General features: G+C 42.3%; 1 protein-coding gene across 1 annotated transcript in view; it reads right to left on the minus strand.

Annotated features, from left to right (window-relative positions):
* Positions 1 to 20,830: 20,830 nt before the first annotated feature.
* Positions 20,831 to 26,746, minus strand: part of CEP78 (centrosomal protein 78) — a 33,132-nt gene continuing 27,216 nt past the window's right edge. Inside the window, exon 18 of the mRNA XM_049091809.1 lies at positions 20,831 to 23,139. Coding sequence (XP_048947766.1) covers positions 23,129 to 23,139 — 11 coding nt within the window. The 3' untranslated portion in view covers positions 20,831 to 23,128. The remainder of the gene's footprint in view (positions 23,140 to 26,746) is intronic.

Below are 26,746 nucleotides of genomic sequence, written 5' to 3' on the forward strand. Positions count from 1 at the left end.
GGCCTGCCATGATCACCTTGATAATATCAAAACCTCACCCTCCACCCCTTGGCTCTTGATTACTCTTACCCTGCTAACATTTCTTTTTTCCAAAGCATAAATCACCTCTAACATGCAATAGAATTCGTTCATTTATTATTTATTCATGTGTATAAAAGGAAGGAAAAATTCTTTTCTGTCCTTCAGGGTCTTCCAGCTGAACTAAGAATTAAATTGACATGAGACCTATCAACAGGAGGAAAAACCAGAGTTTTATTATATGCTCACAGAGGTCCAATAATGAAATGGAGATTTAAGTCTCCATTTGTATACTTTTTAGACAAAGAGACAATAAATCTGTGAGGAACTGACAGGACAAAGAAAAGTTAACTTTGAGAGCTTCAATTTGTAAGGAATTCTCAACTGAGTTTGGGCTGGGGTAGTAAATTAGGAAAAAAGTAACAAGGGCTGTTTATTCAGGCTTCTCTGCTCTAAATTTCCCATCTCTGGTGAAAAGGATGTCTCTTCATTACCTGGCACAGGGAGGGTGCCTTCCACAGGGGAGAGTTCTTTCCTGCTTTCAGGGGGATGGGGAAGGGTCTGAGTGTCCCTCTTGCATAAGAAACTTTTATTTATCGCAAGCAATATGCCAAAGTGGAACATTTTGGGGCAGCCTGCCCTTGGCCCCTAAATGTATAGCCTGTGGGGTAAAATGCAAATTCTGTAGATTTGCTAGCACACCTAGGTCAGTGCCTAGCTCAGGATAAGCTCACAAGGATTTGTTGAATGAAAGACTGAATTTATAAATACTAGGTCTCCTATGATAATTTTCCTAAAACCAAGAGGTCTGTCCCAAAGGTGAAGTCTCTACCTCTAGAGACAGAAAGTTGCTTGCGTTTACTTTTTTAAAGATTTATTTATTTGATAGAAAGAAAGAGAGAGAGAGAGAGAGAGAGAGAGCTCACACATGTGCGCGAGTGAGGGTGGAGGAGTGTGGAAGGGAGAAAGAGAGAATCTGAAGCAGACTCCCCGTTAAATGCAGAGTCTGATGCAGGGCTTAATCTCATGACCCTGAGATCATAACCTGAGCTGACCAAGAATTAGACATTCAACTGACAGAGCCCCCCAGGCACCCTGATGCTTGTCTTTATCATTAAATTATTCCTCACCCCATTCTTCAAGGTTCCAGAGGAGGTTATACCTTCCCTCACTATCATATTCAATCTCTTTGCAAAGTGTTTCTCCATTCCATCCACTTCTCTCTGTGTCTGCTTGCCTCTCCAAGCTCCCATGGTCTCTTCCTTTCCAGACTCTTAGACCTGGTCCCCTTGCATTCAATTTGCCCCCCTAGAATCCATTCTCCAAACACAGCAACAGTCATCTTTGAAAAATATACATGAGATGGTGTAACTGCTCTGCTGAAAGGCTTTAACAGCAGGCCATTACCTTTAGAGCAACAATCCAACTCCTAACAGGCCCACAAGATACTACCTGGCCTGGTCTGATCCTTGGTCACCTCTTGGCTCAGTGCTTGACTTGCTTCAATACCCAATACTCTGTCGGTCCTGGGACCCTTTCAAACTACCTCCTTCCTCAGCATCCTCTGGCCGCCCTAGGCTGGCTTTGTCCATCCCTTATTCCTCAGTTCAGACACCACTTCCTCAAGTCCTGCCTGGCCACTGCATCAAAATGCTCCCAGCATACCCTTTGGTTCCCTGTCACCATATTTCCCAGGCTATTTCTCTTGGAACTTGCCAGTCTCTGAAATATTTGTGTATTGGTTCATTATCCACTTTCTCACTAGAATACATGTCCTCTGAAAGGTGAGACTACACGTGCTCTGTTCATGCTATACCCACAGCATCAATATAGTATGTGCTCAGTAGATATATTTTGAGTGAATGTCCAGGGCAGGAAGAAGGAATTAACAACAAGGCTGACAATCTTTGTTGCTGGGAGAAAGAAATCGTATCTCTTACTGCTCCAGAATTTTCTATAGTGAATATTAAAAACAGTAGTCATTTTTTAAAGACTTTTTTTTAGATTAATCTATTTGACAGAAAGAGAAAGCACAAGCAGGGAGAGCGGGGGAAGTAGAAATAGAAATAGGCTCTCCACTGAGCAAGGAGCCCGATGTGCAGCTCAATGACAAGGCCCTGGGATCATGACCTGAGCTGAAGGCAGATGCTTAACTGACTGAGCCACCCAGGTACCCCATAGCCATTTTCTTAAAAGTCGGTTATTTTTAGGGGAGCCTAGGTGGCTCAGTCAGTTAAGAATTTGTCTTTGAAGGATCCCTGGGTGGCGCAGCGGTTTGGCACCTGCCTTTGGCCCAGGGCGCGATCCTGGAGACCCAGGATCGAATCCCACATCGGGCTCCCGGTGCATGGAGCCTGCTTCTCCCTCTGCCTGTGTCTCTGCCTCTCTCTCTCTCTGTGTGTGACTATCATAAATAAAAAAATAAAAAAAATAAAAATAAAATAAAACCTTAAAAAAAAAGAATTTGTCTTTGACTCCTGCTCAGGGAGGAGTCTGCTTTTCTTTCTGTCCCTTCCTCCCTCCCTCCCCCATTCGAATGTGAGTGCAGCTGTGCTGTCTCTTTCTCTCTCTCAAATACATAAATAAAATCCTTTTTTAAAAGTTGGCTATTTTTAAAGAGTGGGGTGACGACAGGCATTTGACCATGAGAAACTCTGGTGATCCTGGCATCCCACTTTGCAACGTGGTGAGTGCTGAGGCCTGTCCTGCCCAAGGCAGGATGTGCTGAGATTTGAAGCCTCCCCCCTACATCAAGTATGAACATGTCCCTCTGCAAGTAGAATTCTAGGTTAATGTTTTCACTGGAGAGAGAAGCTGCAAGTGGGAAATTAGCAAATCCCTCACTCCTATGCAACTGGCACGGGATTCAGTTGCACTTCTCTGACTTGGCACAACCACCCAGAGTCCACAGCAGCCTTAGTGAGTTGCAGGTGGTAGAAGTGATGCATTTTGTAGGGGAAGAAGAGGTGGCTAGAAGGGCAGGGTGGCAGAGGGTGGAGACAGAGTGCCCGCAGAGCTGTAAGGAATCTTGGAATGTCATCTCGAATCGTCCACCCACACATTCTGAGAGCCAGCCTCTCCCAGCATTGTCCTGGGGCAGCAGGGAAGAAAATCACATTCCCCTATAAATCCCACAATGTCTGTCCCGGATGACTGCCCAAGGATTAGGGTGGAGTTGCAGAACTGGGGAATGGGATGAAAGAATAAAGTTTTTTTTTTAAGATTTTATGTTATTTATTCATGAGAGATGCAGAGACACAGGCAGAGACACAGGCAGAGGCAGAAGCAGCCTCCTTGCAGGGATCCCGATGTGGGACTCGATCCCAGGACCCTGGGATCACACCCCACGCTGAAGGCAGATGCTCAACTGCTAAGCCACCCATGCATCCCAAGAATAAATATTTTTAAAACAATTATCTTTATATTGACGATGTCTGTCCTAGCATCCCTGTAGCTTATGTCACCAAACTCCTCTCAGGTAACAGAATGACTTGGTGCCAGGCTGGCCCCATGAGTTTGGAACCCAGTGGTCACGGACAACCGTCTGCATTCTGAACTCTAAGGTTATAGATGGAAGAAAATGGCCAAGTGCACTTCTGAAGAATAAAATGATAAGTGTACCTACCCTCTTCCAAACAACATGGGCTCATTCTCGAGTACTAAATACAAGGTGATTCTGGTGTGTCCTACATCTATTGGGTGGTGTTATAGCATTCACACTTAGATCTTGGGGATTTAGTGCAACTCCTCCAGTTTCTGGTGAGGAACGGTGATGCTGGGGGGCCAGTCCTGCCCTCTGTGTCTCCACAGCTGCTACCACCTGCTGATCACTAACATGTGTTCCCATTTGGCAGCGGGAAAGCTGAAACCCAGATCAAGGATTTGTCTAGTTTCACCAAGAATCTCGTCAATCAAACCACAGAGAGGACACCAGACCACTGCATTTCAAGTCCCAAGAATATAACCATTAGTCTTATATGCATTTCCCTGCTTTTAAAAATGACTTCAAGGGAAGCCTGCCTGGGTGGCTCAGTTGGGTAAGTGCCTGACGTCAGTTCAGGCCCTGATCTCAGGTTCCTGGGATCAAGCCCCCACTCGGACTCTGTGCTCAGTGGGGAGTCTATGTCTCCTTCTCCCTCTGCTCCCCCCCCCCCCCATTCCTGCGTGCTCTCTCTCTCTCAAATAAATAAAATCTTTAAAAACAAATAGAGGGCACCTGGGTGGCTCGGTGGTTGAGTGTCTGCCTTTGGCTCAGTGGTGATCCCAGGGTCCTGGGATCGAGTCCCGCATCAGGCTCCCTGCATGGAGCCTGCTTCTCCCTCTGCCTGTGTCTCTGCCTCTCTCTCTGTATGTCTCTCATGAATAAATAAGTAAAATCTTTAAAAACAACAAGAACAAACAAAAATTACCTTGAGGGGTTGGCAAGGTTATTTAAACTCTCCCAGAAAAGAGCAAGCTCAGAGAAATACAAAATGAACCCCAGGCCATCTGAGACCTAGAAAGTGAAGGGCATGTGCTGGGTAGGCAGTTGCACAAGCCTGGGACCTGCCCGCCTCCCCCTCAGCCTCGCCCCGCCTCCACTCCCTCAGGAGGAGGCTGCATCCTCTGGGATCTGCAGGCAAGGGCTTCACATGGTATTCCTAGGCCTTTTTACAGGCATTGCTCCCCTGTTCTGCCAGCCCCAAAATGTACCCATGGGACACTGCCCCCCCCTCCCCCCCCGCAGTTTTAGTTACATTTCCCTGTAGAACTGTGGTCCCTCTCCATCCCAAGTTAGTTACCACTTGGTTTCCTCCATTTATCACCAGGTTGGCCTCGGCCCATTGTGCTGGTCTTCAATCCTTCTGTAACTGCTGAGTGCCAAAGGGGTATATTTATTTATTTGAGAGAGAGACAAGGTGAGAGCACAAGCTGGAGGGAGGAGGAGCACAGAAGGAGGAGCAGACTCCCTGCTGAACATGCAGCCCAATGCGGGGCTAGATCCCAGGACCCTGAGATCATGACCTGAGCCCAAGGCAGTCACTTAGCTTAGCTGCTTAACCTCTTAACTGACAGAGCCACCCAGGCAGCACCCCGCCCCCACCCCGAGGCAGGGACATTTTTAACTATCACTAGAGGTCTGGCTCAGAGGAAAAGCTTTCTGAGTGATTTGTGATATAAATTTAGAGACATTTGAGAAGACCCAGTGGTTGGGAAAGTCCCTCTTTCTTCTTCCCTACTTTTTGAATTTGGTACATTTACACCCAGTCTTGGTCCCTAGAGAAACATCTGGTACTTTGCCTTTGTCTTCCTAGATCTCCTTACCCAGGAAAAATGTTAACAGCCTGTGTTGTTCCAAAAAAGTTTTCTCCCTTTTTAAGTTTCCTGAGGCATATATAACACATGATTGCTTTTGAAATGTTCAAACATTATAGAAATTCAGAGCATAAACAGAGATTGTCCCACCTTTGAGACAATTTTAGTTTAGGTACTGAGTCTGTTTTTTGAATTGGTAATATATTCACATGGTTCAAAAATCAAACCTATAAAAGATGCACAGTGAAAATGGCCTTATCCAGCTCACCCCCATCTCATCTCCACCAGGAGACACTTTGGTCAGTTCCCTTCATATCTCTCCGAGTTTCTTTAGCAAAGACAGGCAAATACAGATATAAAATTATTCTCTCCCTCTCTTTGACATATAAGGTAACTTAAGCACTGCTTTATATCTTGCCTTTTTGTTCTACTTAATAGATATTAGGCAAATTTTGACTCAGAATGTAAAAAAAAAAAAAACAAATAAAAGGCCATATATATATGTGTGCACACGCATGTACATGTGTCTTTTCTTTCTTTTTTCCTTTTTTTTTTTAAGACTTATGTATTTATTCATAAGAGACACAGAGAGAGGCAGAGACACAGGCAGAGAGAGAAGCAGGCTCCATGCAGGGAGCCTGATGTGGGACTCGATCCCGGGTCTCCAGGATCAGGCCCTGGGCTGAAGGGAGGCGCTCAACCAATGAGCCACCTGGGCGTCTCCTTTCTTTCTTTCTTTCTTTTGTATAACTAAGCAGGATAAATTCATTGAGCCAATAATTGTTCAACCTCCTCCTCTCCATGGGCCTTAGGAAGAAATAAACCACAGATAAGTTGTGATGACAAGATTCTGTTTGATGAGTAGCAGCAGAAGGCGGGAGTAGGTGAGCCCATGTAGAAGCCAGAACTGCCCAGGTTCCTGTCTTGCTTGTTCAGGAGATACTGTGAAATCCAGCTATTTTAGGGACAACCAAAATTGGGGATGCCTCTCCTCTTGGAGCCATTCTACCCTTTGATTCTTTTGATCACCAGAAAACAAAATTTAGAGCGTACCAAGAGACTGAAACTCAAGAGTGGGCTGTGTCTTCTCTGTTCTCCATTAAATACAATGTTAATATAAATACAAAACTCACCCATCTGTCTGAGATTAAGATTTTCCAACAGTCAGAATAGCCCCAGGGTCCAGAGCTGGTGAGGTTCACTCCTTAGCAGGCAGCCAACTGAGGATTTCTGCTGTGAAGTTCAGCCAATTCTCTGAGAGCAGAATTATTCTAAGGAATCCTCTGACCCATTTTTATTTTTTATTTTATTTTTTTAAAGATTTTATTTATTTATTCATGAGAGACACAGAGAGAGAGAGGCAGAGACACAGAATGAGGGAGAAGCAGGCTCCACACAGGGAGCCCAATGTGGGACTCGATCCCAGAACCCCAGGATCACACCCTGAGCCGAAGGCAGACGCTCAACTGCTGAGCCACCCAGGCGTCCCTCTGACCCATTTTTAAGTTTCTCCCAACACAAACAAAAACTAAAAGTTCATCGTGTCAACCCGTCATAGTCTTTTTTAAGTTCTTGTGCATGTACGCAAGCACACACACACACACACACACACACACACACACACTTCAAAGGAACAAACAAGCCTATTTTTTCAGAGGGAATTAGGCTATTGAGGAGACACCACACTCTTCCCCTTCCTCACAACACAGACAAGGTATTTCCTGAAAAGAATAGAGAAACCCCAATGTATTTTGTTTGAGAGCAACAATCCCAGGCTGATGAAATGATCTTACGTGATTATGTCAGGGGGACTCACACCTACATGGGGAGCTTCTCTCAGTCTTCCAGAGTGGCAACTCTAACCGCTGCCCAAACAGCAGACCTCAACTCTGTCTGCATATCCCCTGCGTTTCCAGCCACTTCTGTCCTGCAGCAAAACATCAGCCCATGGCAGCATTGAGCCTCAGGAGCGGCGAACACCAAGGCCAGTTTGTGATTCTTCTTTCCTCTGTCATCTTTATGCCCTGTGCTGCCAAGAACAGGTATCGTCTCTATATTAAATATCCGACTGCTCCACTGGGGAGATGGAGGGTGCGCTGTTTTTCCAGGTCTTACCCTCTCTAGCCAACACAGGAAGGACTAACGTTTAAACCCTGTTAAAGTGAACAAGACTCAAGCAAAGCACTGAGGCAGAGTTGGGGTCAAAACCAAGAGTAGACTCAGTGGCATAAATCAAACCGACAGTACCATATTTGAAAGAATATAAGCTGAAATGCCCTTCAGATGGTGTTGTCTAGACCCCTCGTTTTGCAGAGTTCTAAAAGGTCACTCATCCAAGATGGCGCAGTTGGGGGTGGGAGCAGAAGGCACAATGCTCTCCTTGTCACTCTGCTGAATCCAGTGTCGAGCCTACTTGCTGCTACTCCTTGTTTTCTCAGGAAGGGAAGGCAGTGGCCTGATCCTGCTCTAGTTTATCTTCGAGGGACACCTCTTCATTCTGTGAGTGTTGGGTGGCCTGCGCTGTTGCGCTGGGTGCCATCCCTGGACTCTTCCGACTGGAAATGACAGAAATTCAACTCTGACCAGCTTTGGCAGAGGGGAAATGAGTCCACTATGGAACCTGGAACCGAACCTCAAGGCGGTGGACGAGGGTGACGCTTCGCTTCAGGGACAACTTGGACAAGACCACCATGTTCCACAAGCTACGTATTTGCATATGTCTTTGTCCCCCTTTTGGCTTCTCTCTTCACTTCATGTTGTTTTCTCAAACTGGCTGTCTCCTCAGGCCTGAAACCATGGCCAGGGACCATGTCCCATCTTTTGCCATGAGCGAAGAAGAGACTCTTTTCCCTGGTTTCGGATTCAAAAATCACCTTGAAATAACTCCAGGGCCTTTGGGTCACACACCTGGTCCTGCACTCAGGGGTGCAGAGGAGTAGGATTGGCAGCACCCCAATACTGAAGTGAGGTGGGCTGAGTTCAATCCCACAGGGGGATGGTCTTCACAGAAGAAAGGCTGAGGGCTGGGAAGGCAAACACTATAGATCCCCTCTCCTTCCCCTCCTTTGCACAGCTCGCCCTAATGACCTCATCTCACATTCTGTCAATAATCAGAATTCTGAGCTGGTTTTGCTGATGTACACTATCTCTCAGACATTCCAGTTCATCACCCATGCGAGTAGACTACTCAGTATGAGGTACTGGCCCAGCAAAAAACCAAGTTTCAACCAGAAAAATCAATGATTAACGTTTTATCCTGAACCAAAGTGCTAGGTGACGTGACAAAAGAAAGACATTTTTATTTTTAAATCACTAAACCCTTATTGCTGCAAATTGCACACGACCTTATGCCTGAACTCAGAAGATCATGCATCATTGGGAAATAGTGATGATGCAAGAACACTTTATCCTAGGGCTTCAGCAAAAAAAAAAAAAAAAAAAAAAAAATCTGTTTCTCCTGCCCTTCCTGTCCTGGCATCTCAGACTAAACTGAGATTTATTACTCTTACTCTCCTATGTGTGGACAACTCAGAAAGAAGTAATACTTCACCCCTTCCTTTTACTGGTTAAAAAAAAATACAGAATTGTTTCTTCTGCAGAAATTCCAATGACCCTTCAGTTCCATTTATGATTTTCTTTGCCACAGATATTTTTCAGCCACAGGATATCCAGAGCTTTCCAATGGCTCACTGGTTTCAAATTATATGAAGGCCAGCAGAAGCAGACCCTCAGTGCTCCTCTCTCCATAAAGTGGAGGCTCAGATGTTTGGAGCTGACCCTGTCCATTGGCCACAATTAATGGCTTCAAGAGTGAGCCCCTGAGCCAAGAGGCATTCATCACAAATCTTTCCCAAGATTAAAAAAATTGTGGTAAAATGCAAATAACAAAAGATCTAGCATCTTAATCATCTTTATATGTACAGTTCAGGAATACATTCACATTGTAGTGCAACCAGCCACCAGAATGCTTCCAGCTTGCAAAACTGAAACTCTTTACCCATTAAACAATTCTTCATTTGCCTCTTCCCTTCCTCCTGGCCCTGGCTACTATCGTTCTAGTTTCTGTCTCTGTAAATATGACTGCCCTATTGTATGTTATGTTGTATTAGAAAAAAACCCAGTCTTGCCCCTGTGTGTCTCCAGTGCTCTCACATGACTACCATGTTCCCGACATTTCTGACACTGGAGGTGTGGGTGTTTCACCCCACCAAGCAATTCTGTAACACCAGCCAAGTGTCCTGCAATTTAACTCACTTCCAACACTCTCTGCCTGGAATTAGCATCAGATCCCACAGGGCAAGGGCCCACTCCCTCAAGATTTTGCCCCACTTCAATGCCAGTAGCAAGGAGTAGGTCCCCAGGTTACCCCATCCCCTGGTACATGGATGTGTTCACCAACCTGGAAGCTCTCAGAACCCTATACTACTGGAATTTCTTCGAGGCTTTCTCACATAGGCACGATCAATTATTAACTCCATTTTCAGGCCCTCTCCTCTCTCTAGAGAAGGGGGAGCTGAGCTGAAAACTCCAAACTTCTAATTATGTCTTGGTCCTTCTGGTGACCGGCCTCCTTCCAGGAGACATCCAGAAGCCACCTAGAGTCACCTCATCAGAACAAGAGATGCTCTTAGTGCTCTTATCACTTAGGGATTTTCATGGGTTTTAGGAACCCCATGCCAGGAATCAGGAGCATGCACATATATATGTACTCTCTATTATATCTATTTTTTACTACCTCACATATGTATATACCACATTCTGTTTATCCATTCATCCACCAATGGATGCTTGGATTGCTTCCACCTTTGGCTACTGTGAATAATGCTGCTATGAACATGGGTGTACAAATATATATTTAAGACCAACTTTCAGTTCTTATATACTCAGAAGTGGAGTTGGTGGATCCTTTGGTAGTTCTATTTTTAATTTTGGGGGGAACCTCCCAACTGTTTTCCCCTAGTGGTGGCACCATTTCACCTTCCCACCAACAGTGCACAAGGCTTCCAACTTCTCCACATCCTCACTGACACTTGTTATTTTCCAGGGTTTGTTTGGTTGTTAGAGTAGCTATCCTAATGGGTGTGAGGAGGCGGTTTCACCAGGATTTCTGACGGGAACTGAGGAAGATGGTCATTCTCTCTGAGGACAGAAGCCGTGGTGGTGGGACTCCAGAGATAGTCATATTTTCTTGACACGTGAAGGAACACAGTTTGTGTTGTTTCTAGAATGCAAATTAATCCTACGTTTCTTCCATTCAAAGTTCTGAACTCAACTGAAACCTATTCACAGAAGCCCAATAGGCTCTAATGGGGATTGAAGTAGCCATGTTAGTACTTTCTAGGATAGACTGCAAGCTATGACTGGAAGCCAGGTCCAGGCTAATCTTTCCTCCTCTCTCACCAAATGAAATTGATTTTCAAGGCAGTGGTAGTTAATGGGGACAGGCAGGATCCAGAAGATAACCAGGAAGAGGAGGCTGAGCCTGTGTAAGGAACACCTCCACTGCTGACCTCGAAAACCAAAATTAGCCACTCAGTTATGGTGGGAGAAGGAAGGGGGTCTGAGAAGGAGAATGAACGCTGAGTGCCCAAAGGCTCCAAGAAAGCAGACAGTCACCTTTACAGACTTTGGCTGACACATGGATGAAGGGGACAGCATCTCTCCCTACGTCCCCAGCATTTCTAACATTTGGGTTAGAAACATGGGCCTCAGCACTGCATAAGTCCAGCTGTTCTTCCTAGGAAAATGCTGAGTGCTCCCTGGCCTCATCCCCCATCCCCTTGTGAGTCCTCCTGAGGTCAGCTATGGGACTTCAAAGACTCTGAAGTGGGTCTCTATGGAGCATTGATTAAATTCCCTCAAGGCTATCCAACACTCTCGTCTCAATATTCACTCCCCAATCTGTTTTCCATCTTAGATTTTTCCAGGTAGGGCATTCAATAGAGCTCACTGGAGATTATGCAATGAATTCAAATGAAGGCATAAATCTATTCCAAATAATAAATGCCGGCAATATTAAAATGCCCTGATTTGAACTGTATGAAATGCCTCACATTATTAAATTCTCAGGGAGGAATTAAAGTCTAAAAAAATTAATATTCTTTCTCTTGAAGGTTGAGCTCTAAAGAAATTAAAAATCCACAATTTTTTCTGCCCAGTTTCCCTTCGGTTCAGGGTCGGTCAGAGGGGGCTCGTTCAGTGATGGTGGTAGAGCCTGGCTCTTTCTACAGCTGCCTCTCCTGCAGAACAATCTTGGCTTTGGGTTCTCCAGGATATCACTCCTTAGGCCGGTTGTCTGGAGTCCATGACTTGTGGACTGAAACTGAACTGGGAGAAACCAACTTTCCCAGGGTTGCTCCTGCTGCCACGGAGCCCTCCCAGGGCTAGCAGAAGTCCAAGGCTGGCAGGAGCCCATGTCCTGCAGCAGTAGCTCGCCTCAGAAGCGGCTTCTCCTCAAAACCCTTAGAAAATGCACCTCAAAGAAGCGTCTCTGCCTGTTTGGAGGTAAGACTTTCCTCATTCTAGCAGGCACCCTGCCTTTTCCACATGGAACTTCAAAGTCCCTGAAGAAATGAAGCTGTTTCTAATTTCTCAGAGTCTCTCCTTTTTTTTGGGGGGGGGCGGGGTATTTTATTTATTTACTCATGAGATACACACACGAGAGGCAGAAACATAGGCAGAGAGAGAAGCAGGCTCCTTGTGGGGAGCACCATGTGAGACTCAATCCCAGAACCCCAGGATCATGCCCTTAGCTGAAGGCAGATACTCAACCACTGAGCCACCCAGGTCCTTTTCTCAGAGCCTCTCCTGAAGAATGGCCTGTAGTACTGAACTTACTGAGGCAACAATGTAAATGTCACTCAGAAGGCCAAGGACCTGCAAGGTCCATTCCTACCCAAGGCCCAAAGCATTGACTCTCCTTCAAGGTAGAATGGGGGAGATGGAGGAGTAGTCAGGTGGAGAGGCATCGTTTTGTTGTAGAGAAGAGTTATGAGTTTCAAGTTGACTAAACAGGGAGATACTCTGAATGATTACAATCTCTCTGTAAATTGTAGACCAGAGTTAACTCAGATTAGTGGAAAGTTCAATCCTAGTCCTGTTAATAAAAGGAAATACTTGAATGCTTGTTTTGGCAGCACATCTATTAAAATTGGGACATGAAAAAGGAAATACTTTATTTTTTTTTAAGATTTTATTTATTTATTCATGATAGGCATAGAGAGAGAGAGAGAGAAGCAGAGACATACAGGCAGAAGGAAAAGCAGGCTCCATGCAGGGAGCCCGACGTGGGATTTGATTCCCGGGACTCCAGGATCACGCCCTGGGCCAAAGGCAGGCGTCAAACCGTTGAGCCACCCAGGGATCCCCAGGAAATACTTTAAAGATATGACCAGGATGCCTGGGTGGCTAAGTGATTGAGTGTCTGCCGTTGGCTCAGTTTGGGATCCTGGGGTCCTGGGATCGAGCCCTGCATCGGGCTCCGCACAGGGAAACTGCTTCTCCCTCTGCCTATGTCTCTGCCTCTCTCTCTGTGTCTCTCATGAATAAATAAATAAAATCTTAAAAAAAAAAAAAGATATGGCCAAATCATGGGCAACGGAGGGTTGTCGGCCTAAAGCTTTATTTTAACCTACAGGTGTAAGATCTTAACTCCCAGTAAAATGTTCAGGGTAAATCTGCTCCTATCAGTAAAAGAAAACACCAAACTTTATCTTATCAACTGTATTCAAAATCTAGGCCTTGAAGACTATGGACTTCACTCTGTTTAAGATGAGTGATTTCTGCAAAAAGTTATATTTTAGGTAGGCTTCACTCCTAGCATGGAGCCCAATGCACAGCTCTAACCCATGACCCTGAGGTCATGACCTGAGGTGAAACTAAGAGTTAGACACCTAACTTACTGAGCCACCAACTCATGTGCCCATTTTGCATGTGCCCATGCAAAAAGTTATGTAATTTTAAAACCTCTAATACTAATTATTTTATTTTATTTTTAAGATTTTATTTATTTATTCATGAGAGACAGGGAGAGAGAGGCAGAGACACAGGCAGAGGGAGAAGCAGGCTCCATGCAGGGAACCCAACGTGGGACTCGATCCTAGGACTCGATCCTGGGACTCAATCCTGGGACTCCAGGATCACACCCTGGGCCGAAGGCAAGCACTAAACCGCTGAGCCACCCAGGGATCCCCTAATACTAATTTTTTTAAAGTCAAAATTGATTGGAAATCTATACCAAAAATTTGAGGCATTAGCCAATTTAGACTTATTATTATACAGTTATAAGGTTGTTATATTAACTATGTTGAAGATAGCAGCTACAGAAAATGATATAAGCCTAAGCATCCATAAAGAACAGGAAGCCAAGAAAACTACGTTCCATAGCTTCACATTTGTCATTCTTGCCACTTGTCACAAAAACTGCCAGTGGCTCACCTGATTGTAAGCAGTAGCTCGAACCAGGGTGTGACTGGTGTAAAGGGAATAAAGGTAACACCTTTGACCCTTTACAGGTTTTCAAGTCTTAGGATAGTATGTGAAAGTGTCTCCTATATGGTGTACAATAAGTCATTAGATTCTTTTTCTTTCTTTCTCTCTTTCTTTCTTTCTTTCTTTCTTTCTTTCTCTTTTTCTTTCTTTCTTTCTTTCTTTCTTTCTTTCTTTCTTTCTTTCTTTCTTTCTTTCTTTCTTCTTTCTTTCTTCTCTCTCTCTCTCTCTCTCTCTTCCTTCCTTCCTTCCTTCCTTCCTTCCTTCCTTCCTTCCTTCCTTCCTTCCTTCTTTTTAATTTAAGATTTTATTTATTTATTTGAGACAGCAAGCACACATGGGTGAGGGCAGAGGGAGAGGATAGAGAAAATCTCAAGCAGACTCCTCACTGAGCATGGAGCCCAAGGTGGGGCCTGACCCTACAACTCTGAGATCATGACCTGAGCTGAAATCAAGGGTCAGGTGTTCAACAGACTGAGCCACCCAGGTGCCTCCAAGGCACTAGTTTCTTAAGAAAGATTTAGTTTGACTTTGGTATAAAGAAATTAGAATGATTTAGTAAATTAATTTTCAGGGTTTTTTTTATTGAAATATTTTTGACATATAACATTTTGTTAATTTAAGGTGTACAACACATTGATTTGATCCATTTGTATGATTGTCATTGTGACAGTAATTAGCATATCTACCACATTATGCAATTATTTCTTTTTAGTGGTTGGAATAAGATCTAGTCTCTTAGCGAGTTTGATGATTATAGTACAGTATTGTCTATATTTACTACACTGTGCATGACATCTGTCAGATTTACTTAGTACTTGTTGCAAATCTGTAGCCTTATATAGCACCTCTCCTATCCCCTCATCCAATTTCAGTGTTTTCACACCACCATCAAATTTTATCATTTAAGACAAAAAGACCTGGGATTACCTAGTTTTTAAGATTTTGTAAAGTTTTGGTTTTGGTTTTTCTGGTTTAGAGATCGAAGTCTCCTCCACATGTCAAAGGACTTTTAGGACTATCTTTTGAAAACCTTAAAATAAACCAAGTAATCCTTGGGGTGCTTGGGTGGCTCAGTTAGTTAAACATCTGTTTGCCCCTCAGGTCATGATCCCAGGGTCTTGGGAGTCGATCTGCCTTCTTTTCCCCCTCCTTCTGCTGCTCCTCTGCTTGTGCTCTCTTGCTCTGTCAAATAAATAAATAAAATATTAAAAAAAAAACAAACCAATTGAATCTCACTGGTCATTTTTCCAAAGTTAATGAATCTGATATATAGGAGGTGTCCTTACCTAATTCTAAACTGCTTGGTTGTTTTTGTGTTTGTTGTTTTTAAGTTCACACTGGTTTAAAATTTACAAACTGTACTAAGAGGACATGGGGATTGAGTCCTTTAACCCTTACAGTAAGTACATTTTGTGCCTTGTGAACAATCGCCTACACCAAGCAATTGCTTTAAATCACACAAATTTGTCTTTTTTTAAAAACTCTTAGACCCAATTATATTTTTTAGGATTCTGCATAGATGCATCAATTTGAAAACTCAGGCCTTCAGTGTAACAAAAGGATTTTTTAAAAAGACAATCTCACAGAAATTATTTTAGGTCTATTGAGAGGGAAAGAGCTCAAGAAAGCTGGGCTTTGGAAGTAACACACAAATGGAGAAGGACTTTGACCCATAATGACCCACAAATGAAGAGAAGGTGGGAAAGCCTCGTGTTCACCCCCACAGCAGTTTGGTTGGGAGTAGACAGGACAAATATCTGAAGCATTCTCCCCAGTGTCTTCATACCATAGGTCATGACCCAGTAGTGGATTGTGAAACCTACTTAGTAGGTGGCAAAGAGAATTTCCTTTAAAGGAATCAGAACAGAACATACTAGAGTGTCACTAGAAGGGCAGTTAAGAGCTGTTTGATGAAATGTTCCATTCACTACGTGTGCACCCAAGGCAGCTGTGGGCCAGGACAATTAACCTTTTACTTTGCATAAAATATGATTTTTACTGTGGGTTGTGGTCTAAAAAAAAAAGCAGTTTGAATATACTACGTAGGAAGCCATCAGGGTACAAAACGGAGACATTACCCGGGAAAGCTCATTTTCCACATAGATCACAGGACAGGCAGATTTTGAAAAATAAATGGACACAGGGAGTACAGGATGACAGATCATCTATTGGTATTTTCCAAGTTCTCTGTGATGAAGAGAATTTAGAAAATTACTTGTCAACCATAAAAAGAGGCTTACTAAAAAACAAAACCGGGGGGGTCTGATGCTTGATATGAGCTCAGATCTTGACCTCAGGTGTGAGTTCAAGTTCTACATTGGGCTCCATGCTGGGCATGAAGCCTACGCTAAAACAAAACAAAACAAAACAAAAAAACAAAACCTAAAGTAAATAGAGTAAAATACAAAAAGCCCCTTTTGTCCCTCCTCACAGTCCTACTGCCTTCTGCAGAGTCACCATCAACATGTATGTATTCTTACCGAGCATTCTCTAAGCACAGACACAGATGCACACCATATATGTGTAAACAGGTGTTTACCCATATAAACATAAACAGTATGGAATAAGTATCATGGCAGAGCTTGTTTTTCACATCAGTACGTCTATTTTTTAAAATTTTTTTATTTATTCTTTAAAAGATTTTATTTATTCATGAGAGAGGGAGAGGCAGAGACACAGGCAGAGGGAGAAGCAGGCTCCCTGTGGGGAGCCCGATGTGGGACTCAATTCCAGGGCCCCGGGATCATGCCCTGAGCCAAGGCAGATGCTCAACCACTGAGTCACCCAGGTGCCCTAAAATTTTATTTTTTTAAAAGTAATCTCTACACACAACGTGGGGCTCAAACTCACAACACCGTGAGAAAAAGTTGCGTGCTCTACCAATGGAGCCAGCCAGACACCCTGTGTCAGTATGCCTTAAAAATACTTCTGTGTCCATACTACAGAGCTGCTGTTTTACCTGCTGCAGAGTATTGCGTCGTGGGAATTGGTAGGCATTAATTCAATAATTTCCACATTTATGTATAATTGTTGTTTCTAATTTTTTATTATTTCAAAAAATGCTTCAGTACACATTCTTATTACTGACTCTTATTACAGACTCTCTTTATGTGAATATTTCTTTAGTCTGGATCCTTACAATCATGGTTATTAAATCAGAGGCTAGACACATTTTAAATATTGACATGCGCTGCCAAATTGTCCACCCAAAAAACTGTATTGACTTACACTTCTCAACAAGGAGCGTGCTCTTTACTCACATTCTCTCCAGCACTAGCTGTTGCCAGTCATTACATATCTGCCACTTCAGGGACTGAAAAATGGTATCTCCTTTCAATTTTTGATTTCTTATGAAATTGAATGTTTATATTTTTCTTTATAAAAAGATTTTTATATCTTTTGTGCATTTTTAAATGATTTGTAGGTGCTTTTATTAGCTATATTTAACCTCTTTTATGTTTTACCTATTTCCCAACCTCCTGTTTCCTATTTAATTTGTGTACAGAAGTTTGACATTATTTTTTAAAGATTTATTTATTTGAGAGACAGAGAGTGAGCGTGTGGGCAAGCACACACAAGCAGGAGAAACAGAGGGAGAGGGAGAGAGAATCGGAAGTAGGCTTATGCTGAGCTTGGAGCCTGATGCAGGACTCGATCTCAAGAAATTGAGATCAGGACCTGAGCGGAAACCAAGAGTCAGAACTTAACCAACAGCACCACCCAGGTGCCCCAGAATTTTAATATTTTTTAACGTGGTCAAATCTACCAATTTCTCCCCCTTTTGTGGATACTGGATTTTGTGTCTTCCTTAAGAGGCCCTTCTTCATCCCATACTTACTAAAAATTGTTTTCCAATACTTCTAGTTATTTTTATATTTCAATGTTTAATTCATCTGCATTTTATTTCTTTTCCATAGTGTGAAAGAAGAAAATGTTTTCCAAGTAATCAGTAATCCCACCATCATTTACTGAATACTTCAACCCTTCTTTACCTATTTGTAAGGCCATTTTTCACATATTAAATTCCTATGTGTACATGGCTCTGTTCCTGGTTTCTCAGATGTTCTGGGCCTTTAACCAATTTGATTATTCCTGATATTTTATTTGCTTTGGCTCTATGGGCTGCTTTGATTTCAGAACTGTTTTGTGCATGGTCTTCCAGATGACCTTTGTAATCAGGTTGTTCTATCCATTTTAAGAACCTTGCTTTGAGGGGCACCTGGGTGGCTCCGTGGTTGAGCGTCTGCCTTCGGCTCAGGTCGTGATCCCAGGGATCACAGGTCCTGGGATCGAGTCCCGCCTTGGGCTCCCTGCAGGGAGCCTGCTTCTTTCTCTCTCTGCCTGTGTCTCTGCCTCTCTCTGTGTCTCTCATGAATAAATAAATAAAATCATTTAAAAAATTGCTTTAATTATATGAAATAGCTTTGAATTTGTAAGCTCTTTTGGTAGAATGCACATATTTATTGCATCAGGACTTTCCCTTAGACAGAAACGTGGCATGCTTCTCCATTCGGGGATTTTTTTTATATCCTTCAACATAGATTTTTTTCTTCATATGGGCCTTAACATTTCTCTATTAACTTTATTTCTACATGAATCTTTTCTTCCACATTTCCTAATCGATTATTGCTGGTATATAAAAAGTTTTTGATATTGGTGTTGGTGCTATGCCCTGCCTCCTTACTGTTTCTTAATTAGTTGTAATACCATGTCAGTAAAAAATCAGTTTCCTTTTTGTCCCAAATCATTTATTTACAATGACAACTGTCTTATTTTGCATTTTCTATACTTTTTACTACTATTTTTGTATCCTCTGTTTTTTCACCAAGTTTGTTTGCTGTAGATTTCTGATAGGTACATTTAGTCAAGCTACAGAAGGTAAAGTTCCCTTCTATTTCTATATTGTTAAGAGTCCCAGAGGATGGGGTGCCTGGGTAGCTCACTTGGTTACAAGTCTGCCTTTGGCTCAGGTCATGATTTTGGGGTCCTGGGATTGAGTCCCAAATCAGGCTTCCTCTCAGTGGGGAATCTGTTTCTGCCTCTCCTTCTGCTCGTGCTCTCTCTCACTCACTCTCTAAAATAATTAAAATCTTAAAAAAAAAAGTACCAGAAGATTTTTGATTTATTAAACGCTTCTTTTAGCAGTGAAGATGGTATTTCATTCTTTAATCTGTTCATTCAGTGAACTATAGTGGTTTTGCCTCTCTGGTAAGTGAGATTGGTTTACAGTTTTCCTTGTGTTTTATTTGTGCAGTTTTGGTATTAGGATTATGCTTTCCACATGGAATGAATTAGGAAGCTCTACTTTTTCTTTCCTATCATTTAGAATGGTTTAAAATACATATACCTTGAAGGTTTGTCTGATAGTATTTGCATTTGTGTGTGTGTGTGTGTGTGTGTGTGTGTGTGTGTTTATTTATGAGAGGGAGAGGATTGAGAGCAAGCACGAGTGAGGGGAGGGGCAGAGAGAGAGGGGGTAGGGAGAGAATCTCAAGCAGCCTCATGCCCAGCAGAGTCTGATCTCACAACCCTGAGATCATGACCTGAGATGAAAAGCAAGAGTTGGACATTTAACTGACACAGCCACCCAGGCCCCTCAGTATTTGCCTTTTTATTTTTATTTTTAAATTTAAATTCAATTTGCCAACATATAACACCCAGTGCTCATCCCATCAAGTGTCCTCCTCAGTGCCCTTCACCCAGTTACCCCATCCCCCCACCCACCTCCCCTTCTGCAACCCTTTGTTTCCCAGTTAGTAGTCTCTCATGGTTTGTAGTAGAAACCTTTTTAAAAGAAGTTCTCATACCTTTTTAGTTTCTCCTAAGTTACTTGGTCTATTTACATTTTCCACGTATCTGTTCTAGAATCTTTTTTTTTTTTTTTAAGTCATCACACTTCATCCAGTCTTCCAAATTTATTGGAATGAAGCTATATAATCACATTAGGAGTAAATTGTAAATAGTACTCCCTTCTAATTAAAAAAAGTCTCTATATGTAAGTTACCTAAAAATTAATTCTGGTTATATATTTTTGTTAATTACTTCTTGTTCTTTTTATATTTTCCAAAGGTTTGCCTTTTATGGGTTTTCATTTTTTTTTTTAAGATTTTTATTTATTTGAAAGAGAGCCAGCAAGAGACAGCATAGGCAGAGTCAGAGGGAGAAGTAGACTCCTCACTGGGCAAGGAGCTCAACACAGGGCTTGATTGATCTCAGGCAGATGCTTAATGGGCTGAGCCACCCAGATGCCCCTATTGGTTTTTACTTTAGAACCTTTCATTGATCAAAATATGTTTGCTTTACAATTCATTAATTTCTGCTTTTAATTTTTTAAATCCCTTGCTTCTTTCAGCTTTTTTTTGTTTCTGAAGTTAAGCTTTATTTCACCTATTTTCAATTTTTTTTTTAAGATTTTATTTATTTATTCATGAGAGACACAGAGAGAGAGAGACAGAGACACAGGCAGAGGGAGAAGCAGACTCCATGCAGGGATCCCAACGTGGGACTCTCCAGGATCTAAACCGCTGAGCCACCCAGGCAACCACTCCCCCCCCCCTTTTTTTTTTAAAAGAGCTTACTTCTATGCAATCTCCACACCCAGTGTGGGGCTTGAACTCACAACCCAGAGATCAAGAGTTACATGTTCTAGGACACCTGGGTGGCTCAGCAGTTGAGTGTCTGCCTTCAGCTCAGGTTGTGATTCCAGGGTCCTTGGATCAAGTACCACATCGGGCTCCCTGCAAGGAACCTGCTTCTCCCTCTGTCTGTGAATAAATAAAATCTTTAAGAAAAAGAAAAAAGAGTCATATGATCCACTGACTGAGCCAGCTAGGCGCCCTTATTTTTGGTTTTCTTATTTCTTGAAAAATAAATCAAAATCTATAAAATTTCTTCTAACATCTTATTTGGCAGAATGTCCCAGGTTTTATTTAAATTGTCTGGAATTTGCTTTGATTTCCCCCATCAATGAGTTAATAAAAGGCAATTCAAAAATTTCCAAGTGAAAAAAATTTGCAAGTGGACAGGCCTTTGTTACTAGCTTTATTACATTTGCAAAGCGAACACAATCTCTAGGATCTTTGCATTTTGCAAGTTTTTCCCCCTCCTATCAATCATTTTTATAGATGTTCCACAGGTCTTGCACAAGAATATGTTTTGTATTCATGGTGGATACAAGATATTATGAGATAACTAATCAGTGGGAGGGGGTGGGACCTGAGTGTTTTGCTTTAACATTATTATACAGTAATGACTCAGAGGGGGTTGCAGTTCCATGATTTTTGACATATGTATGGGTTCATATTACCACCACCGCAATCATAATCACGATTTTTTTAAAAAGATTTTTATTTATTTATTCACAAGAGACACACAGATAGAGGCAGAGACATAGGCAGAGGGAGAAGCAGGCTCCCTGTGGGAAACCCAACGGGGGACTCAATCCCAGGACCCTAGGACCACGCCCTGAACTGAAGGCAGACGCTTAACCGCTGAGTCACCAAGGCGTCCCATAACCACAACTATAATACAGAAGTCCATCACCAAAACACAGACCCTTGCACAGCCCCTTTGTAATCAAACCCTCCCCCTCCCAACACCTGACAACCACAGATCTAGCCTCTATCACTATAGTTTTGCCTTTTCAAGAATGTCAATAGGTGAAATCAGAGAGTATGTAACTTCTGGGCTTCTTTCCCTTAGCATAGGACTTTGAGATTGAGTTGTTATGAATGTAATTCATTCCTTTTTATTACATGTGTGGATACACTATCATTTGCTTATTCACATGCCTGTTGGAAGACATTTTGGGGATTATGAACGGAGCTGCTATAAACATTCAAGTACAGGTTTTTATGTGAACTCGAGTTTTCATCTATTTAGGGTAATCACCCAGGAGTGATGGCTCAGTCAAATGGTATGTTTAATGTTTAGAGACACTGCCAAGCTGTTTCTTTCCTGAATTCCCTTGGATTTTTAAATTCCACCCCCTGTTCCTGGTAATTGGTAGCTATTAAAATTTGTTGACATATACTTACTTCTCTTTCCTTGTCTTGGCACATAATAAGTCCACACTGCGTTGAACTCAGGCATGGCATGTAACACTTTGGCTAATGACATGTGAGAAGCATGTGTGCTGAAGCTTTAAGTCAGTGAACATTGCCTCACTCTTTTTCCTGGGGTCTTGCAAGCAGCAATATTCTAAATAGTGATGCTTTGTCAGCTGGCTTCCTTGCTGAGGGTGATATGGAGCTCACTTTATTTCCCCATATGCATTAATAGTCAAATAGTCTTTATCTGATATAGGTATTTCATGATTATAAAGGGGAATGGCATGTCCCATGGCATCATGGGTTGATTTAAAATCTTATCATGGATTCACTGTTCAGTTTGCTTAGTAATTCTTAGCGAAAAATTTCTTTTAATTGTTCAACAAGAAGTCTGATACTGAAATCTGTGTTGTCTCATCAATTCCACAAGTATTTGTGTACCTACTATATGCCAATCAATTACTATTTGTGCAATTACTATATGCCTGAGTTGGTGGAAGACTCACATTTTTCTTTCAGAATATTTACCTATCCTCCCTTTGTAGGGCATGTTAGGGGCATCTCTTAAATCTTCCTTTCATGGATTTAAGCTCAGCTCGACCCATCTTCTGAGTGTTTTTTCATAATCCTATTTTTAATTTCTAGGAACTAAGTATTTTTTTCCTAGCATCTTATTCTTGATGGATACAGTATCCTTATGCCTCTCTGAAGACCTTAATCCTGTTAATTTTTAAATTTCTTGTTTCTTCTACTACTTTCTTAGGCAGGTTAATTTGTTTTAATTTGGCGTTTCCTTTTACGCTACTGGTTTTCTTCAAATCTGATGCTTCTTGGCACATTTATAGATGCCGACCTAAGGTTACAGTCTGACGTGGTTTTCCTCAGCCAAATAATCGTTTCACTTTCAGTGAACACAAACTCTGATCCTAGGTGCCTCTGGTGATTAGAAAGGGAGTGGCTGGTCACCACAACCAGAGTGAGTGGGTGAGCAGCTGATTATCATTTCTTCCTTGTAGTCATCTGGATAGCACTTTCTCCAATCCACGGGGACTGTGTCCTGCATCAGAATTCCTACCTCAAAGAGCTGCTTTCTTAGCCTTAGCTTGGTGGTAAACTCCAGAATTAGGTGCTTCAAAGGTGTGCAGAATGGCTTGGCTGTTTCACTCTTTAATTAACTGATCCTTCAATAATCTGCTTTTTATCTTCTAGGAAATCCACACTGTTCATTTTCTGGTTTTCCAGCTCTATTAATCTACTTTTAATTTTCTCCAGTCATTTCAATGAGATTCTGGAAGAGTAAAAGAATGTGTTCAGTCATCTCTGTTAAGCAGTCAGCTCCAGAATGTAGTTTATAATCAGAATCTTTAAAAAAAAATTAATCATTGTCGCCTATCTTGACAATCCTCTGAAAATCTTGAGATCAGGGATGATTCTGTAAATATCCATTTGAAATTAGACTGATTGCTGGACACAGTACTGGATAGGCATAGAAAAGTAATTATTGCAATAGTAATTAAGACCAATTGTAATTAAGACCTGGCTTTAAGGCAGGAAGGACTAGGAACTCTTTGCTACAATATCACATCTGACACTGTTTTAAAAACCTCAAAAACTCTTTGCATAGACTGCATATGCTTAATAACTTGGCAAAGGTCCATAGCAATTTCTCAGTAAAGATAAACACTTGTAACTTTCTCTAACCCAGATGAAAATACTGTATTTCAGTGAAGTGACATTGCTTCAGGTGCAGTATTGCAGTTTAACATCAAATTTCTAAAATCCTCATGTTAAGTGACAAAATATCCATACTGATTTTTTTAAAAAAGATTTTATTTATTTATTCAGGAGAGATACAGAGAGAGAGAGAGTGTGTGTGTGTGTGGCAGAGACACAGGTAGAGGAAGAAGCAGGCTCCATGTTGGGAGCCTGGTATGAGACTCGATCCCGGGGCTCCAGGATCAGGCCCTGGGCTGAAGGTGGCAGCGCTAAACCACTGAGCCACCCGGGCTGCCCGATAATTCTTTTTTTTTTAAAGATTTATTTATTAGAGAAAGAGAGTGTGCATATGCACAAGCAGGGGTGGGGGGCAAAGGGAGAGGGAGAAGCAAACTCCCCACTGAGCAGGAAGCCTGATGCAGGGCTCGATCCCAGGACCCTGAGATCATACCTGAGCTGAAGGCAGACACCAACTGAGTCACCCAGGCGCCCCAATGATTCTTAATGGAATCATTGTTTCAAATGATTAAAAACCACATAAACTATGCAACAATTTTAAAACCGTAATTTCTGTAATGTATGTTTTTAAAAAATCTGTAGTAAAACAGGTTACTAGTACAAATGATTTAATTTCTACCTCTTCCCAATGCCACTTCCTCCCTAAAACATGCCAGAATTCATCCCACATTAAGAATACAAGTCATTCTTGTATCATTGGCAATGTGAACTGTATGTTTTTTCCTTACCATATTTCCATGTTTTCCCAATTCTCTAAATTACTTATCATTTTGCACTGCATGTATGTGGGCGAGCCACCTCAAATTCACCGAGCAATCAAGAAACACACATCCGCACCTGTTCACATCTCTTTCTTCCAGTCTTAAGAGCACTAACTCATCTCATGCTCTGGCCTCCCTGGATCCTGCTGTAAGGGCAAGCCTCTCACTCCTCAGCATCTTCACAATCTCCTTTAATTGGTTCCTTCCTTTCAACCTATAAACACTTAAGTTGCTCTCATTCTAAAAAAATTCTTTAACTCACTGCTTCCTCTTTTCATCTAAACTCCTTCAAAGCGCAGCCCATACCCACGCTTCACTGTCCTCAGGGCAGCCCTATCCCCTCAACTTGTCTCAATCTGGCTCCGTCTACCACTTCACTGAATCACTCCCGCTAAGATCACCAGGGACCTAAGAGCCAAATCCAAACACTTACATTGTCTGCAGCATGACACTGTTATGTCTTTCCTCCTCCTTGAAACGCTATTACTTTTCCCCGCAAAGTCTTTCCTCTGCTTCTGACTTAAACTTTAAGTCCTCACAGGTCTTTGTGACCTCAACCATTTTTACAATTTTAACTACTACATACTCGTGCTAATGCCATTCAAATTTTTATCTTTCCGTGTTTTCACATGCACATTCAGTTATCTACCCATCATCTCCTGGATTCTGCAGGTGCTTTAAAATTCAACACATCCAAACCTCAATTCTTCTCCCCAATACAGTTCTTTGTCCCCAATTGCCAACCTCAATGATATCACCACCCAACCTCAGTCACACAAATGGGAATCCAGCCCCTGCCTCCTACTTCCCACAACCAGGTCTTATTTCATTTCCTAAATAAAATTCACAGACCCTTTTTCCTCTTGCTATTGCCTAATTACCTAAGTTACCAAACTGGTATTTGGTGGAACCAGTTGTTAGACGTTTCTTTTGAAAAAGGACTTTAGGGGCGCCTGAGTGGCTCAGTCAGTTAAGCATCTGACTTTTGATCTCAGCCCAGGTCATGATCTTAGGGTTTTGAGATTGAGCCCCAAGTCAGGCTTGGTGCTCAGTGTGGTGTCTACTTAAGATTCTCTCTCCTTCTCCCTCTGCCCCTCACCCTGCCCCCAACCTGGTACACACACATGCACTTTCTCTCAATTAAAAAATAAACAAAAACAAAAAAGTCTTCTATAATCAAATATATTTGAGAAGAGCTGCATACCCCATGCTTGTCTTGGAAATTCAGAATGACTGGTAGCTTGTAGTAGCCCCGAGAAATCATATAAAGAAACCTGCTTAACTTTATTTAAGCCAGGGTTTCCCTTACTTTTGTCTCAGAACTATTTCAGTAAGGAAAGTGGAGGAAGTTTTTATTTTTTATTTAAAAATAAAAAACAATGCTCCTCAGAAGAGTGCGGCATCATCTTTAATTCCCATGCTTCTTCAAACTGCTGTTCCATATTGAACATTCATGATCTAACATGCAACCGTCAACATGTTTCCATTCTTCAACCTTTTATTAGCTATTCCCTGAGGAAAAAAGAACCAGCTCCATGCAACATGGCTTTTAAGACCTGCTCGCAGTCTTCTTGCTGCCATTGCCTGATGACATTCCACCAATCTGAATCTGATTCTGGCATTCCCCAAGCATATCTCTCTCATACCCTGGGCTCTACTTTTGCTTATGCAGTTCTCTCCACTTTGAGGACCCTTTATCTTCCTCACCTTATTCACCAGTTTCCAACTAGTCCCTCAAGACTTAGCTTAGGTGTTAGCTCTTTAAAGGACTTTTGACCCCGGTTCTCTCTTCTTCCCCAAACACAGGCTACATTCCCTAAGCAGTCCTGTCACAGAATGCAAAATCCAGTATTAAAATCTCTGCTTGTATGTCCTCTACTCTCATTCTACTATTAGTTAAGGGCTCTTTCTTTACTGTTTTATTCCCATAGCACTCAAGCCATAATTTATGAACTCAAGTGGTACTGCAGTGGTCCTTTGCATAACAATCAGGCAGGGTCTTCTAGAATAAATCTGACACCTCAGCTTTCCTCTGATTTTACCTCTCAAGTCACAGTCTGGTTGAACTCAGGACTTATCTATGCATGTTTTACCAGGGAGGCATAATATAGTCTGGAGATGCACATTCATATGCTCTTAAATATCCGACCGGGGGCGGGGGGGGCGGGGGGGGGGGGGGAGGCGCACTTTCTGATAGCCCCACTGTGCACTTGCAATGCTCACTGGCTTTTCTCTCCATGGCTTCCTCAGGCTCTTCTTCTCTTAGCAAGGTAATAGGACAACAAAGGTTGTAGATTCTGGTTCAAAGCCCAGATCTACCATTTATTTAAAGATCTGTAATATTGGGCAACTCACATGTCTCCTTGGACTCATCTATATATAAAATGGGCCCAGTAATGG

The sequence above is a fragment of the Canis lupus genome, chromosome 1 (assembly GCF_003254725.2).
Source record: "Canis lupus dingo isolate Sandy chromosome 1, ASM325472v2, whole genome shotgun sequence".
Classification (NCBI taxonomy): Eukaryota; Metazoa; Chordata; class Mammalia; order Carnivora; family Canidae; genus Canis; species Canis lupus.